The sequence below is a fragment of the Antedon bifida genome, chromosome 5 (genome assembly GCF_963402885.1).
Source record: "Antedon bifida chromosome 5, ecAntBifi1.1, whole genome shotgun sequence".
NCBI lineage: Eukaryota > Metazoa > Echinodermata > Crinoidea > Comatulida > Antedonidae > Antedon > Antedon bifida.
In genome coordinates, this window is record NC_136230.1 from 24,612,934 (window position 1) to 24,633,886 (window position 20,953).

General features: G+C 34.4%; 1 protein-coding gene across 2 annotated transcripts; it reads right to left on the reverse strand.

Annotated features, from left to right (window-relative positions):
• Positions 1-16,026, reverse strand: LOC144842522 (carbohydrate sulfotransferase 14-like). 2 transcript variants are annotated; one of them, XM_078698971.1, is made up of 2 exons: positions 15,517-16,026; positions 1-2,448 (listed from the first exon to the last, which is right to left on the reverse strand). In XM_078698971.1, the coding sequence occupies exons 1-2, from the start codon at positions 15,697-15,699 to the stop codon at positions 1,624-1,626; spliced, it is 1,008 nt and encodes a 335-aa protein (XP_078555097.1). In that variant the 5' UTR covers positions 15,700-16,026; the 3' UTR covers positions 1-1,623. The 2 variants fall into 2 exon arrangements, with proteins under 2 accessions (XP_078555097.1, XP_078555096.1); XM_078698970.1 differs by lacking the exon at positions 15,517-16,026 and adding an exon at positions 4,221-4,421.
• Between the last annotated feature and the right edge of the window lie 4,927 nt (positions 16,027-20,953).

The following is a 20,953-nucleotide window of genomic DNA, read 5'->3' on the forward strand; positions in this document are numbered from 1 at the left end:
TTTTATATAACATTTTATTGATAAAAAACAAAGAAAATAGCAAATGAAATATTGAAGACATGTCCAAAAGTACAATAAAGTATTCATTTCACACTTCAGTTCAGTTATTCGAAGCGTTGGTAATACAATTTAACCGTAAACCACATTACAAAACGTATTCTTTACCCACCGAGACAATATCATAAATATAAGATAATATAATAATAATTCAATATTTCTGTCGGTTTAGTGTTCAAAATTATTCTACTGCAGTTACTGTAATAAAGTTTGATTTAGAAATCATTTCAAATCCCATTTCTTTTTTCTTGTAAAAAGTAAATTGTCATAAGATACAATAGCAGTGTACGATTACCGCAAAAAAGAATGCTAAACAATTAAATTACAAAAATATAGTTACTGTAGTACGTGAATTAAGTTAAGACTTCATTTTGACATGACCCCGAGTTGTAATGCCTATTGTTATGTATCTGATAGTAGAACTATTTTACGACAACGTGAAGTGTCTAAAATGGTTTTGAAGAAAGGAGATAAAACACATTACTGGTTTTGAAAATAAATTACACCAATCACATCAAAAGAGCGTAGACTTAGGCCTACACATACACTACACCCATCCGTCGGGACGACCCAATAAATGTAACTAATACTTGGCCGTATTGTTAAAACATTAATTCCCCTAATTTGTTTCATGAGAAAGCGTCCTCTTTGTTAGGGGTGTTCCGCTTATTGTCTGTTTTTTCGATTGCATAATTTATATGCCTACTCTGTTTGGTTTAATAATATTGTTGTAAAATTGATTGCAAGAAAGCCTAAGTACATGGATTTCAGTATGTAGTAATTTCGGCCCCTTACCTTATCAACCTTTTTTAACAACCATAGGCCTACCTTAACTAAAATTTAATTCAAGTACGGTATTTATTATTTTTTATCAAACACTAAATCTGGAAGACTGAAAGACGTGAGTAGGTGACCGTTAAAGCGTCAACTACCAAATTAGGCCTAGCTCTTTCCACAGCAGGGACGTCACTAGACACATTTGATTCACCCGCGCGTTCAAAAACTGATGAAAATGTACGCGCGCGTCAAAAAATTGATGAGAATGTTCGCGCGCGTCAAAACATTGATGAGAATGTACGCGCGCGTCAAACAACGTGGGTGTTACGTCACCGATGATTGTGCGTCATTTGGAGAATACGAATACTTTGGTCACAAGTTAATTTTAAGAACACTTTGTTTCTAATTATAAATAAAAGTGTCAATTGTATTGTATGTAATATCACAATGTGAACTGAAAAATAGAAACATCGCCATCAACGTCTATGTTGTCTCTTCAATCTCACTGATAGTACATTTTTGTAAAACGTCTACATCGGATCACGAACAGTTTTCAACCATGACGTCCATTTGGCACAACTATAACTTCAGTAAACTCTTTTCGCAAACTTATTTTTGATATTATAGGCCGCAAGCCAAGAGAGCAGCAAAAACTGTGACTGTCAAACGCTATTTTGATCTTCATACCATAATAAAATATTTACCACAATCAAACATTTATTTCATAAATTCATTTTTAAAGACAAAAAGTAATAGTAGCTCTCACACTATATAATATTAGTTTCATTGTTATTTTTTAAATGAGTCCGTTCTTTTCAAATCAGGTGGCGGATATCCAAACATGATAAAATCAACCAAATATTTTTCTACAAATCTCTGCCGATAATTTAAATGAACAGAGTTCATTTCATCTGAAATTTTTTCCTGGGTGGTGGGTTTATACCATGGTTGTCTCTGTGGAAAAAACGTGTTGCTCTCAGCGCCTATCGTTTTTAAAACGTTGTTCGCGTCGACACTTAGATATTCGAACGATCCTATAAAATCAAAGTTGACGGCACACGGCTGACATAACTCGTTCATCGGCCTCCAATGCATATCCATATCGGACGTATCCGTGTCTAATAAATATCTAATAAACTCTTCGAAAGACACATCATCGCCTTTCACATTACCTTCTACTAAGTTCCTGCGATATTTTTTCACAATCGGTACGCCATACCGCTTATGGAACGCCACTATATTTTCTTTGAATTTATTTCTGTAAGCGGATACCAGCCTTGATATTGGGTCGCGAACAAACATGAACTTGAAATAGGTTTTTAATTTAACGTCAATTTCCTCCTTGCTAAAGCTGTCCAAAAATACTAAATCCTTTTTATGATCCATTTTCTCAACTGTGTTAATATCATCTAGGCTCCCTTGTATATATTTTATTATACGTTTCCAGTTGGAACAGGCCACTTTCGGTACGTAACAATATAAAAATTTGCGTTCTTCATCGACAATTATTTGATGAAAGACCGACTTAGGTTCGGGCAATTTCCAAACATCGTTTCTGGCTGGATCACCAGCACACATTGTCTGTAACGTTTTATTGCGCATTTTTCTTGCAATCTGAGGAAAGAAAAAGTGTAAACGTTAGACAGAGTACTAATTAAAAAAAAACATTTTATCGATGTTTATACTGTTTATAGAGCAAACATATTCAATTAAACACTTCACATACAAGGGTGTCGATCCCTTTTAAATATGAGGGAGGCCGGAGGAAACACTAGGCTTCGAAGAAGAAAAAACCGCAAACCCATAAAACAGTGCCGCATGCGCTCGTCCTGTTGACATCTGAAAATGTATAGCCGATAAACACCGATAAAATCTATAACTCAATCTTTAGTATTCCTTTCATTTCTCCCTGTTTCACCCCTTTCACATTCATTCATTCGCTCTTCACTTTATCTTTGGTTACACGCCATCCACGGTAACTAGGCCTCCTACTGTGAAATTACATGCATAATAATAGAAATGACATGACATAATAACAGTGGATTTGTTATTCTTAGACGATCCTTGTTATTTGGAGACGGAAATCTAATGAGCCCTAATGTTATTATTACTGAGCAGACTCTTGTAAAGTAGGCCTACGTTTACTCGAGCGTACAGTCAGTACATGTTATCTTTTGTGTGTAGTGGCGTAACGGCTAATGGCGCTCACTGGCTAAACCCAAGGGCGCCCATGAGCTCAGGCATGCATCGTGAATAGTTTCTGCCTTAACCTAAGGGGAAAAAAATAATGCGGCCGGACCTTATGGAGTCCATGAGCAGTGCCCAGAGGAAAAAGCAGGCATTGAAATATGTCGAAAATGGCTAAAAATGCCCGAAGCCTCTAGAATTGGAGGGCCACTTAGGGTTCCTAAACCAGGGGCCTCAGGCCTCTGCGTTACGCCATTTTTTGTGTGTTATTTCAAAGGAGTTCATTTACTAATAAATTATTTAACAGTTATATTTTACCACATATAACACGGTGTGTATGTACAATACAAGAGGCTATTAGCTCTTAGTTTGCGCATGAATCATAATCCATGGTTTGGTATATTGGTTGTTTACGTTATGCTATATCAAAAACGACATTTGAGGATATACCTCCCTGCACACTAACGTTTAAACGTTTTTTGGTCGTGTCATGCACCAGACGGTGGTGGTGCACCGGTACCATTATGACATAACCATATTCATATATATAGGCCTACAGGTCACGTTACATAATTGATCATGGGTTGAAACGAGCCAACAGTACAAGTACAGTACAACTAAATAATCACAGTAACATATATCGACATACAGTAGAACCTCTCCTTCGGAACACCCCTATTCAGGGGACATCATAAGTAACATAAGGACGAGACATTTTCCCGTGAATCAAAAGGCAAATGGAGAGGGAATATCATGTTCTAACACTAGTCCAACCTATTTATCAAGTGACACCATCGCGTCGTGGTTGGTTTGCGTTGCGCTCACGTCCTTGCATTGCGTCCTAGTGAGAAAAGAACCAAGGTAATTTAATAATTTAATCCTGGTTCTTAATAAGAGGCAAAGCAAGGATCTAAGCGCAATGTAATTTGACCAATTACAAGCGATGGATTATTGTTCGAAATGTCACTTGCCCATTCACGTGGGTTCTACTGTAGGCCAGTGTACTGTACAAATAGGATATGCTTCCAAGAGTGTTGAACATTTTGGGCAAATGTCAAATTCAGATTGGAGGTAGGTATTTGAAATATTTCACGACCATTTACATCATTCAACATTAGTCCCAGACAAATTAGTCCCAGAAATGGGCCCGGCACACTTAGGCCCCTAGTGCTTCGCGTAAATAGATGTACCAGGCTTACCTCTGCCGCCTCAAGTTCACTTAAATCACTGTTGACAGTTTCTAAAGGTTTCTTCGTAGAAATAACATTCCGAGTTCTCGTTACATTTGTAGCTTGAAAAATACTTAATGCAATGTAGATGTTAACAGTTATCAATGAAAACACCACTAGTATATTCAATTTCCCAGAAAGCGTACGAGACCTGAGGTGAGCAAGAGCCATATTTGCTAGCAGACGATGGACTGGAATGTTCAGACCGCCATATGTTGTTTTCAGGTTTAACCAGGTGTAAACAAAATAGAACAATACGACGATGACCTTTCACTTAAATCAACATCAGGGTGACAGAAGAAGTGACCAAACGATTTTGAACCTAAACATCACAGACTATTTGTATTGATTCGGCGCGAAATGCGAGTATTTGTCCTTAATATGACTAGCCTGCCTTTCAAAACCAAAAACCAACAACCAGTGTTCGGTATCATTCGGAAATCCTCTATAACATAACATTCCCTTACGTATTTCCTCAAGACTTGGCTTGTGTAACAATTGGACTACTCGACTGTGTTTAAAAACAGTTTTATTTAATCTGCATAACTGAAGATCAGCACATGATAAGATCTAAACACTGATGTAATCGTTAACATCACATTCAAGAGTACCGAACAATGCTTGTAATTTAATCGCCTTTGTGTCAGATCATAGCTTCCAGTCTTGTGTCTCTCGTGGTAGGCCTATATACTGTACTTATATTATCTAAGAGCTATTATAAGTATTAACACACAACCTTTACCCCATAAAGAATGTGCACCTTGCACCTTGTCCGTTTATGTGTATATTCCAGCGTATAATAAACAGTTAAGCCAGCCTAGAACGTTTCAAGATTTGACAATGCGATAAACTGTGTAAGCACCGTCGAAAACGCTAACGAAAATAAACTAACCTCGGCAAAACGTGAAGTATAACAATAATTATTTATCGCATGGAATGAGTTGAATAATAAAACTAAAGTATGAGTATAGAGTAATCACACTAACACAAATGTCCAATCCACGATATTGTTATACTGAAGAGAAACAGGATTAGAATGATCTAACAATTTAACTGTCCATTAAATTATACACAGTGTAACCAGTGTACCGATGTAATATACAGGTTTGTGTACAGTTAAGCCAGGCCTATAAATAAATTGTGTCGAAATTTAACAATGCGATATAAATCTATGTTGGTCTTTAAAGTATACCGTCAAAGCGCTAACCCCGACAACTTGTTAATTAGATCATAATTATTTATCGCTTGAAATAAGATGAGATAATAAAAATGATGTAGAGTAATTGTTCAAACATTTTGTCCAATTTTACGATGGTATTTCTGAAGAGAAAACCTGGATTAGAATGTCCCAGACGAGTTAACGTTGCTTTCTAAAACACACTGTATTCAATTCAAGCATGATTAAATCATGTGTAATATACTGTAAATCTTCAGAATGGCAGAATAAAATACAGCAGACAAGTCGCTCGTGTCCAATATGTTTAGTTTTATACCAACTTTACTTCTGCGCTCACTCACTCAGCGTTGACAAGACACTGTGTACGTGCATACGTGTTTAGTCCCTCTGAAAATATAACGCGTAAAGTAATTGCTATGTTGTGGCAGACAATCATCGGCAGAAAAGACGCATTGCGTCAAATGTTGAGCCAAAATGTAGGCGCGTTTAGAAAAAGCGCGTAGGTAATTTAACCGAGACACAACTCGTTCTGTTAACGAAGTGGACGTGTATGTATTTGATTGCTGCTATTCATAGGCCGACTCTAATGATGCATAACCAGCATTAACTTAGCATTAACATTATCGGCGCCAAGACGCCTGTTAATACTACAAACAATAGATATAAACCCCAAAGGAGACATACACTAATATTTATTTAACATTTTAAAACGGTTTTGTCGCGTTACTAGATCATAGCCAATTATTCCCATAAATAAAGGAGAGCTGATAAATCTGCCTTTTCTTCACACCCTCACTAAATATAGGGCCTACGCTAACGATTAAAATACCGGCATATTTTTTGTTAAACCATGGTAGTGAGGATTGAAAATGTGACATCTACCGTATATAATAACATTACATGCCAACTTACGTCAATGTGTTATCAAATTCTAGATATGGCAGAGTATTATGACATCACGTAATAAATTGTAAAAGACCTAGAAATGATGAACCTGTCATAATACAAACAACACAATAGGCCTACATTATAAAAGAAACGTGTTTTTAAACCATTCCTTTTTAATCAACAACCTCCCTTAACAACATCCTCATACGGGATAGGTGTTTCAACTCACACCTTAGACTTCCAAGTTTGTATTTAATTTGTCTTTTTGCAAAATGTTACTTTAACTTCACTACTACCAGACGGCGTGTCAATTTTTGTCTGGAAAATAAAATTGTGTATATCCGAGCGCAAGAATTATAGGTATGAAACGCCATATGTGCCAAAATATTTATATTTTACTATAAGTAAGACGGAACGACTTTATATGGGTTAAATGAATACTAAGGAAGACGGATACAATAACTGATACTCAATGCTGACGATGTCATGACGACAAAGGAATTATTAATTTATAAACTATTTGACAAATCGTCCATCAGTAATTTCCAAGTTTAAAGAAATATTTTTTTTTTTTTTTTAAACGCCGCTCATCTCACAATAACTACCGTCTAATACAGCTCAATATTTATCAGAAAATGTTTTGATAGACTCTCTTTTTCCCAGACGTGCTTTGGGGTGTGCACATGCCCAGTCCGAGTTTCCAAATACCCATTTACCCAGAGAAAAAAAAACTACGATAAATAAAAACCGGTATTTATTCTCCTTCGAACTGCGATGAAAAATTAATTATTTGAAAATATTCCGAACAAAGCTTTATTTATTAGCAGTTCAAATTGTCATAAATTCCACATCGTCCATCGGTAATTTCCAAGCTTAAAAAGCAGATTTGCAATAGATGTTAACTCGATGTTGTTTACTCTTTATCACAGTGCGATGTAACGACATTAGTGTCTAGGGAATATTAAATAGGACTATTATCTGGTACTTAATATATACATGAACGAATTAGTTTAGACGACCACGTCACTTTGTTGCTACCACGGTACATTACTAGCTGATTATCGGTACTAGTGTCAAAATGTGGGCAGTATCATAGGCACATTCTGTGATACGGCATCATATGTGTTTCACCTGGGACGCCTGTATATAGACCCTAACCTGTAACCTAACCTTCCTTGATAAGGCACCACCTAAAGCTCTGTCTACACTATCAAACTTTTTGTGACAAAAACATTTGAGGTGCTCATGCGTGTGGACACTACCATATTTTGGCACATCACATTTTTTTTAAAATTAGTTTGATAGTGTAGATAGAGCTTGATAGAATACAAATTAAGGGGAGGAGTCTTTATATTGTTTGTATGACGTTTTAGTGTTTATAAAGAGAGGTATACTGAAGACTATGAGCGTCTAAGAAATTATTAAATAGGCCTATTTGTTATCTTGTACTTTAGTCCTTTTTTGTTCATAAACTCAACGCAAACCAATTTGAACAGGTTTTGCTAATGTAGGCCTACTACACAATTAGGGCAAATTTGAACTTTGTTTTGTTGTCAATGTAAGCCTACACAAATTAGGACTAATTATAAATCAAAACACTTGCTTAAAACGATCATTTGGATTTGTTTTATTTGAGTGTCGGCCTACACAATTACGACAATTGGAAATCAAACACTTGCTTAAAACGATTCTTAAAGCCTATATCTAAACTTGTTATTTGAGTGTTGTAGGCCTACACAATAGGACAATTGGCAATCAAACACTCCTTGCTCTTTCAAATTTACTTTACACAGGCTATATAACCACGAGTGTATGTTCAAATACAGATGTTATTCAAATAGCGAAACAGGAAATAATTCAAGTCTGCAGGCCTGTGTATTATTAATAGTACGTTCTACTTTTGAATGACTTGTTCAACATTATTACATGTGCTTATAATTTTGTCTTAACATGACGTTGCATTTTATACGAGACGACGAGAACGAGGCTGCCTGTAATCATTTTTTTTCTCCTTTTTCGAACAGGGAGTTGCTTTCGAGGGTGTAGCCCACTTTTATTCATTATTCCATTCCATGACAAAGATATACAAGATTAAATTTTAAAAAAAACAAACAAACAAAAAACACGTGTTAAAAAAATACCATGTGTTTATAACATGTAGGCCTATGTACTATAATATAGTTTAAAAAGATATTATATCTTTTTAAAACATAACATAATTGGTTATATTGGCACATAACTTCTTTTGGCCAACGTGTTGAAGCGTTGTTTTTTTTGTCTATAATAATTTCTTTCTTTCTTTCTTTTTCATCTTTCTGTTTTATAGGTAAAATACGATAAGTGTACTAAAAAAGTTACTTCAACTACCTATAATCCGTTGTATAAATTAATGTTTAGTTCTATCAATGATAAAAAGTATTTTATGAGTCGGGTCTTATTTTCCCACGACAGAATTTCAATACCCTAAGCGTTTTTTAATGCAGCAATAGGTCGAAGTTTAAATAGTTTATAATATTCTTGAATGTTTCCCGTCACAGCCGGCTGTATTAGTCAATAACTCAATATCCCCGAGCTATTGTCCAACGTTCTCAGTCACTTACCCCTAACCATGTTCACAACGATAAATAATTGTTTAAACATCAAATATTAAATCGTATTCAGGAGTCGCGTGGTATGATTTGTTTTAACGTCAACTAAACTGTTTTCCCACCATTGAATACAATAATTATACAGGCCTACGTTTCACGTGGATGTCTAGGCTCGACCGAGACGATGACGCGCGCCTGTTACTAGTGTGGAGCTAGTTCAAAGAACAGACAAGCCAAGGTTAATTTAATTTAACGTGAAAACAGATGATATTTCCTTCGTCTGAAAATAATAATACTATAGGCCTACTCGATACTACACACGAGGCAGACAATCCCCTTTCATATTGGTTATGAGAGTAACTAGAACCGATTGCTTAGTTCCACAATATTCAACTAAATTAGATTTTTTGAGTTTATTATTTATATTTATTGTAGTTTATTTCTCTATGGTTTAGGTACTACAATGTTGTGTGTTGGTGTTATATATTATACAGATATTGACTGCTTAGAGGTTAAATATAAGATTTGACATCCCCGAGGGAATGATATTATGTTCGAGGGAATATATATTTCCCGAAGCGCCAGCTGAGGGAAATATATATTCCCCGAGAACATAATATCATTCCCAAGGGGATGTCAAATCTTATATTTAACCGATATAAAAGGCAATATCTGTTATATTATATAGCCAAGAACAAGTCTGCTGGTGAAGCTAGGCTAGGCCTCCTATTCTATAGTATTTGTATTGTATGTAAACAAGCCTCCTGCCTAGCTAGACACCTTACCTTGCGAAGAATAATATACAGATAATTACTAATTAATGATTCCTTGGCAATAAAATATTCACTTAGGCCTAGGTCGTTTAAATTAACAGAAGAATTTCCATCAATAAGCCTATTAATAATAATATTATAATCAGGTAGGCCGAATAAACAATTCATCGTCTTCTCTTCGAGAAGCCGAATCACCGGATGTTCAGCGCGTACTAGTTACTAGGTTACTACCGTGAGTATTGACCAATCACAAACGGTGTTTCATCACATTTAGGGAGGACTAATAACAAATGAGGGCGCTATGTATGCATAGTTTAAATAGTTTAGATGAATAATTTCTTGAAGCAACTTCCGTGGCGCAACGGCGGAAGCGTTGTCTTGCGATGGAGTGACAATTCCCACCCGAGTTCAAATCCAGTAGATGACTTTTGTTTATTTATCGGCGAACGCGAGTGTTGCCACACGAAAATTACACAGTCAATATCATCGAACTCGAGAATGTATAGGATTAATGACAGGGGACACGATAATTACGCGAAAATTACTCAGTCAATATCATCGTTCTCGAGGATATATACGATTTACGATCCTCGAAGCGACAGTCATGTGACGCAGTTTCAACCAATCACGTTCACGTATTTACATAGGCTATGTAATATATTCGGTTAGTTGATCATGCAAGAGTGCAGCAAACTAGGACAGTGAAACATTTGTTATCATGGTACTTGCATGAAGGCTATACCAGTCGGACAGGCTATACCTCCATGGTACAATATGTCGTAGGTCTACCCTTCTATGAAGCAGCCAATATGAACAAACTAGGCGTTAATTTGTCCAAGATTAGGCCTACCTTCATGTTGATTGAGATTGTACTCCTGGTTTAACAGGTAATTCATTGACATCTCTCTGAATATAAACTACTGTATATTAAAGTATTATAACTTGACTACTTGGAAGCAACGCAAGGACGTAAGCGAAACGCAGGCTAATTGACCAATGACAAGCGACAGTTCGAATAATGTATCACTTGTGATTGGTCAAGTTACGTCCTGATGCTGGGAAGAGTACTGTACTTTATCTATCCAGGGAGTTTTACTCCCTGATCTATCCCTGGTGGTTTATTTGGATTTACAACCGGGTTATATAAAACTGAACAGCGTCTACATCGCGAGGTCGACTAAAGGCCAATTTACACTGAACGAGGGGCAGTAAGCGTGAAAATCTTGTAGTACAGTATGTGTTTTATGGAAATACGAAGAGGTAGGTGATGGTCATATGAAGCATCATGATTACTTCAAAACACGATGGCTATCTGTGCTGGTGACCTTTAGGAGATAATAATTATACAATGATATTAAAGTAGGCCTACTATCCACCTTTTATCAAAAAGAAAATTACACCACGGTGTAATAGCTGTGTTTCCCACGGACTGTTGCCTTAAACTGTCATCATGACAGGCCTTGACATACGCCTAAATTAATAGTAAAAACTCTTCTATCTAGATAGAGAAGCAATTTAGTTTTAAACAAAGTTTTGTGAAAGTGTAACAATAAAAGCCAAAAAAAGAAAAAGAAATTAAAATGTTTTTTTCAAAAAGATCCCCTTAAACAATACATGGTTCAGTCCTGATCAACAAAATTAAGATTATTAATATCTCACAAACTCGATTTAACTTTATATATCTAAAAACAACACACGGGAGGCCTGCGACCTGACAAGCAAACCTGGACTATTTTGATTATTGTTAGAGTATGAACTACTGTTTATGAATAAAAAATAAAGATTTAGGGGGCGCTCTTTCTAATCTAACCACATTATTATAGATATATACAGTAATAATATTTATAATAACTAATGAATAATAACTAAAACTAAGAGTGAAAAGCCAGAGGATTCTGCTAAGTATCTGCTGCTATGCTATATTTGTGAACGTTCCCCATACAGTTGTTGAAAATCGTAATATGCTTTGATCTAGGTCACAGGTCACGGGCAGTTTTCACCAATACGCCTGAATTATTAATTTTACGGTAGGCCAACTATTCATTCAATAGGCCTAAATCATTTTTAAAATGCCTAGCATTAAACATGAATGTGCAGGACAATAAATCATCAATAGAGCAACACTAATTGGCGTGCCATAGATTTATATCACCAGAAACACTAAGTATTTACTTGTTCTAAATAATAACAAAACTATTATTTTCATTATCTTGACTGTGTTTATTGTTATAAAGGTGTGTTCTTTCTTATTCAAAAACATCCCATTTCTACACATGTTCAACATGTCCAATGTGTTCAGCAGTTTATCCCAGTATGGCTTTATTTCACCATGGTTACAGTATGATTACATTTTTTTTTTCTGAACAGATGTAAACCACCTTTCTTTCTTTCTTTCAAACAAATGGAAACGGCATGTCTGGCTGCGGGAAAGTGAGAAAGTAAAGTTACACGCGCGAATTGACCTCAGGGGCCAGACTGACCGAACCAAGAAATAAACACACGGAAATGACAATTACAGGTACAATATGGCGGAAATATAGAATGAAATCCTTCTGAATAATAGGCCTACTATAAAGAAAATAGCCTGGTAAAAGTACTTAGGCTACAATTGTAGGTCATGGCATTTATTGTGCCACGTAGATGTAGCCTAGGTTTGGCCTGTTTGAGTCAAGCAAACTTTTCTTAAAGCTTACAAAGGATAATCAAAGAAAAAAAGTATTAATTTTTAAGCTAAACTGACACGGAATTAGGATAAATGCACATTGATCGAATCGAGTGCGGCAAATAGGCCTGCAATAACTCTATTATGTTATCATAAAATAAAATTACCGTACACTAATTTAACTCTAAAGTCCTTTTCTCGTGTTGTATTTTTTAGACAAATAGCTTTCTTTTATCTTTAGGCCTAATTTCCCATGTTCTTTAGCACTAGTACAGTAATTCTCCCCGGGGAACGACACGGACATGCTGAGATCACATTAAAGACGATCGTCCAATAATAATAATAATATGACGACGCAATGTTTTACTCGCCACGTATTTAGTTTTTAAGTGAAAAGATTGCAATTTTTCCTTTAGAAATAGCTTATGGCATTCAAAAGTACATGGTTCAATGATCATAATTCTATCATATTATGATAAAATTTATAAATAAGTAGATTTTAATTCGTCACTTTGACAAATTAATTGTGATCTTCGTGATTGAAGATAAACAGATAAGTTGTCATGTGTTTTTCATTGCAATGTTTCCAGAAACAAAAACTGAAAACAAAACAACGTTGTTATGTCCCATCCATGTTCTATTGGGCTTTGTACTCAATCTTGCATTGGTTTTAGAAAATTACACAGGTACTGTATTTGTTACTAAACGGTCTTTGTGAATTCAGCTGCTATCGTTGAAATGCCCAAAGTAACCTTTCCACCACAATACACCCCTGGGCTTGTGTCTAGTCGTAGACAATTTACAAAAGCAAAAAAAAAAGGAAACAGGAACTGGCATGGGCCTACTATACTTATTACTAACTAGTCTCATCGAGCACAAGCCAATTATAATGGTTGGCCGGGAACTATTAATTAGCTGATTACATAATATTTCCATTCAACAAATATGTTTTTTTTTTCAACGAAAACAATAATTATAATAAACACATAATTTTTTATAATTTAGATATAAACAATTAATGGCGTTCCCATTTTTCTGTCAAAATGTATATACAAGCCTACAAACCTGTAATAAGAAACAATTTGGTGTAGGTTAATATTCGTACATTTACCCGCCTCAGAAATATAACATTTTTAAAGAACAAAATCACGAACACGATACATCGAAAAGCTTTGATGACAATTTAGGACAGTTATATTTTATTAATGCATAACACGAATACGAGATACAACTACAATGGACTACACGTGTCAAAGTGATAAGAGATGATTATCATTTTTTGAATAATTAAACTGGAATCACAAAAGCACATGCGTTCAATATCCGTTTACAAAATTGGTGTAAAAAAGCATGAACGATGTTTGCAATTATCGAAGAATATAAAGACCAGCATGGAAATATAACTATTTAATGAAGACAGATGTTGGTAGAGTAATTGTCAACATGTGCGAAGTATTCTGGATATAGTATATGGAATAAAGGTGGGTCTATTTTGTGCAGCAAGTTTTAATATGGACATTTTCTCGGAGAAGAGGCGAGAGTGGCTGGGGGTGATCGAGAAACTAAACTTAAATTCATAATACAGTACTACTAAAATAATCATTTTTATTGTGCCAATTAAAATAAAGGACCAAGGGTGCATTGCACTGAAATGTCCCATTGTCTATAGCCTATATTTGTTGCACGTAAGACTTATAAGTATTTAAACTATCATTAGATATTATACAAATAGTGCGTACTATTGCACGCCATGTGACCCACAATCGCCAAATCACAACAAGAATTTATTTTGTTGTTCTAAATACCCCTTGTAATAATCGTAAAGCACACTGTACTATACATTTATCTCCCTGGCCTGCTAAATATAAAGAGTACGCGGAATTATTTAAAAACAATGAAAACGTCCCGGTTACTAGATGGAAATATTGTAAATAACAAAAGGGTGCTTGGAAATCGTTTAAAGTTGTGTTGCTTACACGCCAATAGAGTATGGAACGTAGAAAGGACAAAGTGAAAGTTGAATGTGAATCGTATAGTTTAGTCATTCATATAGGCCTACAGATCTGAAAAACGTGTATTATTTCCTTAACAACACGGAATATGTATGATGTGGTTATTATAAAGGAAGATTCAAAATATTAGAATAGAAATGATTGACTAAATGAACAAAGCTGAACTGAATTGAATGAAACACGTATCGTGTTTTACATTCACAATGGTATAAAAACGGTCAATTTACAATCTATAAAATATATAGACAAAAATATCTAAAATCCGAATTTAGTGTGAAATAAATCGCAAACATTTCCACGTACGTATCCTATTTTTTAAACGTGGCATACAAATAGAAATTCAGGTTAGTCAGCAAATGCAAACCATAGGTTTCAGTACTTTACAATTTTGAGACCCTGGATACAAATCCTGTATATAGTGTCGTATACAGGCCTAAAAGTCTATTATTAGGCCTACTGTTGATGTGATTGATTGACGATTATAATACGTATGCACGTGACTGTTTCACTCCTAGCAGGGATTTGTTGTTAAACATTAAAATCAACGAAAGAATTAGAACCTTTTGATTACCTTCATGCTTTTGATAAATGGTAGTTTGCTTGCCATGGTGATGGCATTGAATTGAGATAGGCACTGTGGAACAATCGTGTTTTGGGGGTCGTTTTCTTCTCGCATATAGGCTACTTCATGCTAATATTGTAATTTAATTATCAAAACAACACAATTTCCCCAGAACAACACCATTTCTAAATATTTTAATGAATGTTTAATCTTTCCGGCCATAATAACTGCAGTATATTATATACTTATATACTTTTGTTCTGTTCCTCGGACATATTTTAGTTTATTTTAAACAATTCGAATACGTATAAGAATATAATACTAAATTCATGAAATAATATCCACAGAAAATGTATTATCTTTAGGCAATCAAGAATGTGATTGCAAAATAAACACAATTTCCAATGTCAAAAGTCACCAGAGGTCAAACCAATAAAAATAATTCCAAGATCTTTTGTTAGTGTTGATATACCTTTTGAATGAACTCTGTATACCAGTAAATTGATACAGCAAATAAACCATTCTTTATAATTAGACCTAGAGTGGAGATTAACAATTTATCGTGGCTTTTTGAGTTTGTAAATTTATAAATTCGTCGACTTACCTCTGCATTTAGCCTTTCTAACCGCTCGTGTCTCATTTGCAATTGCACTGCCTGTAAGCTGCTGATTGTAAATCCCTGAAAAGTTGCCACTACGAAGAAAAAGGCAAAAGTGACACAGAACATAGCAATAAGCATGGACTTTGGCGACCGGCTTCGAAAGACATGAAATATAGTACCAGCCATACTAGTAGCAGATTTTTGTAAAAGTTAACCCGACAATGTTTGCCGCTGTAAAGGCCAATTAGCCGTACTTTAGCCCGAATCTACGCACTCACAGACTAGCAGCACACACGATGATATATTTCCCTAAGCAGAAAATGTTAAAAGCATTTCCTCTGTGGCCTTGCTCAATGATTACACTATTGAATCAGATTACATCCGAACGAAAGGTCGCAGTAGTACTTGGTATAAAAGATAAATCAAAATTGTCTATATCTTCGTTTGTATCGGCCTACAATGGAATGTATCAAAAAGATGGAAGACCAGACTGAGCTTATAAGTTTCTTTCGAAGTTATACGTCTTATAGTTGACCTGACTTCAGGAAGAGATTCTTAAATGAAATTGATAAACCCACCAATCAGAACAAAGTATCCTCGACCTCGCTCCTACAATATCTCAGTTCGGGCAAAGGTTCAGGTTACAAGTTCAAAGAAAATTACAAGTTATTAAAGGCATATTTACCAATAATTATGATTGTTCCGTAAAATCATGATTGACCCAAAAATTGTTAATGATTTAAAAAATCACGAAGTATTCGACTATTTCGAAACATTATTTTCAATCACTTATTCATTCATAATAATATATCCGAATAATTTACCCACCTTTGTTTTTAGTCTTTTTTTTTAAATCACATAATAATAACATTGATGATAAAATATGTTTCTGAAAAGATCAATTTTTGTTTCACAGATCATTTGATTAAAATCCATTCAAGACTGGTACCGTATTTTCGAAAATCGTGCTAAAAATCCTAATATTGTTTGACAAAAATTGAATTTGTGTGACGATGTGACACTATACAAGTAGGGGCCTATTTTGTTTATATTAGATTTTCTTTTTGAATTATCAAGTCAAGCAAGTTTAAATTGTATAAATAAATAAATAAAGAAACAGAATTACAAAAACGTAATACATTTATAGAACAAGGATGAAATCAAATTACGACCAATATACTAATAGGAATAACCGACGTCTTTATTTATTTAAATCCTTAGGTAGATTTTACTGACAAAATGACAATGTTGTATCAGTGGCTGGATCTCAATGCATGGAGATACTGTACAAATAAATGAATGAATGAATGAATGAATGGAGATACTGTACAAATACCCTCCCTTTACCAAACTAACATTAATGCAACATAATATCCATTATAGTGGCACCAAATTATTTAATGATCTCCCCGACGAAATTAAAATGGCACCTTCAAAAAAAATATTTTCTTTTAAACTTAAACAAATTCTACTCAATAAATAACTTGTAATAATAAATAATAATAAAAAAATATTTATTCTGGTTTTTCTGTGCCTTCCATAGTATTATTATTATTACCTTGTCTTTGTCCTGATTTACTTGTTTGTTTGTCTTGTTTTGTTTCTGTTTGTTCAAACTTCAATATGATCACAACTTCTTAACTGGCTACCCATCACAAGTTTTTTTGGAGGGAGTCCTTCAATTGTTATTACTTTCTGGGGTTTGCCTCTTAATTATTTATATTTAAATTGTTATTTTGTTGTACTTTGAAAGATAAGAAATAAATATTATGAATGAAAAATAAAATAAGCAAAACTAAATCAAAACAGCCAGAAAAAATTGCAGAGCTTTCGGGCAACACTATAGCCCCGTCATCTATTTCTTAAAGAAATGTATAATATAAGAAACAGATAATAAGTAAGTTGTGCATTGCTTTTTTATAGAGACACATAATTATAAAAACAAGGTTCACTTGTTCATCCTCTTGGATGTCGGCTTGCCTTAGTTTTTTTCATTATCTTATGACGAAATAAAATCAAACCAGTTGTGTCTCATTCTTCACTTTTGAAAAAGCAAAATAAGTTAATAAGGATAAAAGAAAAGAAGCAGAGCCGAAAATGACATACATCGCTGACAAATTGTATTAAAACTATTTATAAAAACATTACCTGATCTTTAATACGAATTTAATACCTTGTTTTAATTGAGATTTATGTTATTTTTAGCACATCAACTCAAACAGACAAATCAAACCTAGTCTAAACTCTAAACCAGTTAGGTTTATTTTATTTATTTAGTTAACAACAAATTTATCCAGGATTACAAAATCAAGTAAAAGAAAAGCCTGTTTTAAATTGTGGTCCTGTCTTAAATGCAAATAAATCTATATCTAATCGATATATATAGCTTTAAATGAAGCAATTGTTGGAGAATATTTAATTCCAATTGGTAGGTTATTCCATATTTTAGCGTCTGCTACTCTAAACGAACAAGTTCATCTTACTAATGGTATAGTAGGGTATTGTTATATTTAGGCGTTCAATTTCACGTGTGTTCAAGTGGATTAATGAAATATCGCCAACCAGCTCAATTTCTTTTGATTCTCCTTGGTTAGATTGCCTTGTCTAGACTAATTTTGCAAGAAATGTTCTCCAACGTTTGCATAGCTTAGTATACTAGCAAACAAACCACATTTATTTTTTAAAACTAAGAGTTTGCTTGCAAATTAAAGTTTACTCAGACTCTCAGACAAATATCTGGAGGTTTAGGGAACTTTGGAGGGCGCTATTACATTTTGGAAAAACAATTCCATCAAACCCTACAGTCGAAGACTGACTTTTGAAAACCCCCAAAGTGTCTAAAATGCAGTTATATCACTTATTATATATTAAACAACATATGGAACGATATTAGTAGGCCTATGTTTTCTATTCTCTTATCTCTATTTAGAGTTAGTAGACATTTTAAATGTAACATTGGAATACTCTTTTTAATCTAAAATATCGGGTGAAATTCGAAATATCAGAAGATTCACTCACGCGGTCTTGTGTAGACATTTAGCAAAAAGCGGTTTCTGCAGTGTGCCGATGTTTGTCTAAACTGTAGGCCTATAGGCCTACTATGCATCGAACTTTCCTTGACAAACTAAGAGTTTTCTCGAGTTTGCAAACAAAAGTGTGCCAGTGTAGACTAGGTACGTACAGTTTAAGATAGCTCTAACTCCTAGTCTCACAAGCAAACGTTACCGAATTTTTGTTTTCCAACTATGAGTCAATTTGCCAGTGTTTAGGGAAGTTTGTGATTTCTGTCTAGATGTGCTACAGTAGTTACTGGAGGCTGTCATTCTGTTTGTCTGTCATTCTGTCTGTCTGCCATTCGGTAACGACAATCGCATATATTTTGTATACTAGGCTATAAAAACCAGTGGCCTATTTTCCCACGAGTTTAGATATTTATAGTTTAGAAATTATAACACATTATGTACAATTATTGAGGTAAATATACACAAACATATGTACACTTTATTAAAATTAAAACAATACATAAGCCTACGGTATTATTATTTCAATTCAAGCGGCATGTATAAGATGCATGGATTGGATAAGCCAATAAAGTAAAATTATGATTATCACATCATTGTCAAATTGTCAAAATGAAAAAAAGAAGAAAATGTCTGATTAGAAATACCAATAATGAATCGTTTGTTGTAGGCTTGGCCTTTATAGAGAACACTCACTGTAGTGAAAGGCTACCGAAAATAAAGAAATCAATTATAGTTAATTTCACTCTTCCCTGGTTAAACATTCTACTCACACTTATCGGTTACCATTCGTATCACTTGATTTCGATTTAATTCACTTAAAACAACTTGCTCCTCACTAAAGTTATGTGAACTGTACCCGTCAAGTTTTATTTGGTCGAAATAATGGTACGGGACTGGTTTTCCACTTGGACTAACAGTCGAAGGATAAAACCCGTATGCAGATACTGAACGACACATGGTTAAAGCAATTGCTATACCTCGAATCCCAGCTGTTGGGCTCTTACTTAACTTCCAAAACCTGCAAAACATAAAAAATAAAATAAATAAAAAATAAAATAATGAAAACATGAAGCATATTTGGTTATTGCACTTCAATGGAAATTGTTCCGCCTCTAAAACAGCCCCTCCTCAATTTCACATGTGAAATAAACTTTTCCAAATGTTTTTACAAAAAAAAACCAAATTGGACTATAACGTTTCTCTGTATTAAAAAGATGGAGATGGGAAGTAATAATGCCTTGGTTAGAGGTGGTTACGCCATATTGAAGATATTCACCCCGTGCTTAACATTCGTGTGGTGTAAGGGTTGGTGAAGCGATGCAGAAAACATGAATTATTCATGATTTCTTCATCGCTTACTACGTAGCAAAAATTAACGGACGGGATAGTCAATGGTAGAGTCCTGTTGGCCTACTCTGTTTTTTTCGTTATAGAGGGCGCTGTACATCTTTTGATCAAAACTAAATATCGGGAAAGACCTACATTTTCAAATGAAATATATTAGACATGTCAAATCGAATAATAGCAACTATCGATATATCTTAAAGGTGGATTCACTGTAATATGTATTAGCGAGTGGCTGGTTATACTAAACTATACAGACTAATATGCCTATAAAAACTGCATACCCAACCGAGTTGGCCTAACTTACGCTAGGCCTAGAAAATTGTAACATTACATTATTTACCTTTTAATAGATGCAGTGGCACCTTCTGCCGACACTCTTATATCAAATTTAATGCCACTTTTATACAACATGTCTACAAATGCCATATGTTTTCTGAATCGTGCTGTCTTTAAACCGTCAGTAAAAACAGTCAACAAAATAATAGATTTACGCAAAGCCAACAGTTCTTGATAAGACGGACATTTCTTCCTTTGTTTCGAAAAACATTGTAACACTTGATTACATTTCACATAATTAATTCCACTCAAATCTGTTCTATTCCCAACATCTTTCTCGTAACCTTTATACTTGGCCATGTTCAAACGTATGATTAAATCATTAATTCACACTCACTATGAAGAAGTATACCTGAACTCCCTACGACGGCGCATGAATTATATAACTTAATATCTGTTCTCTGTATTATCCGGGCGTCTAATTTAAATGGTTGCAGAAACAGCCTTGCAGTTAAATTATCCAAGTTTCTCCTAAAAAAGGACAATATAAGTAAGTTATGATACTGACCGATTATTCAATTTGACGTTAATATGACGTTAATAAAACTATGGTTGAAGGCCAATGCACTAAACACAGAACACAAATAACGTTTTAAATTTACGTTATTATTAATAATAAAACAGAATCCTTTTTGGGGCAAATTATGTTGCTCAAAGACGTAGTAGACGTTAAAAACATCACGCAGAAACTTATAAATCAAATGTGGCAATAAGCGAACGATAGGCCTATTTCA

Excerpts from the sequence above, each read along its gene's own strand:
- LOC144842522 (XM_078698970.1), bottom strand. The coding sequence starts at position 4,421 with ATGGCTCTTGCTCACCTCAGGTCTCGTACGCTTTCTGGGAAATTGAAT. Across the intron at positions 2,449-4,220 it reads GTGAACTTGAGGCGGCAGAG|ATTGCAAGAAAAATGCGCAA; the intron begins GTAAGCCTGGTA and ends TTCTTTCCTCAG.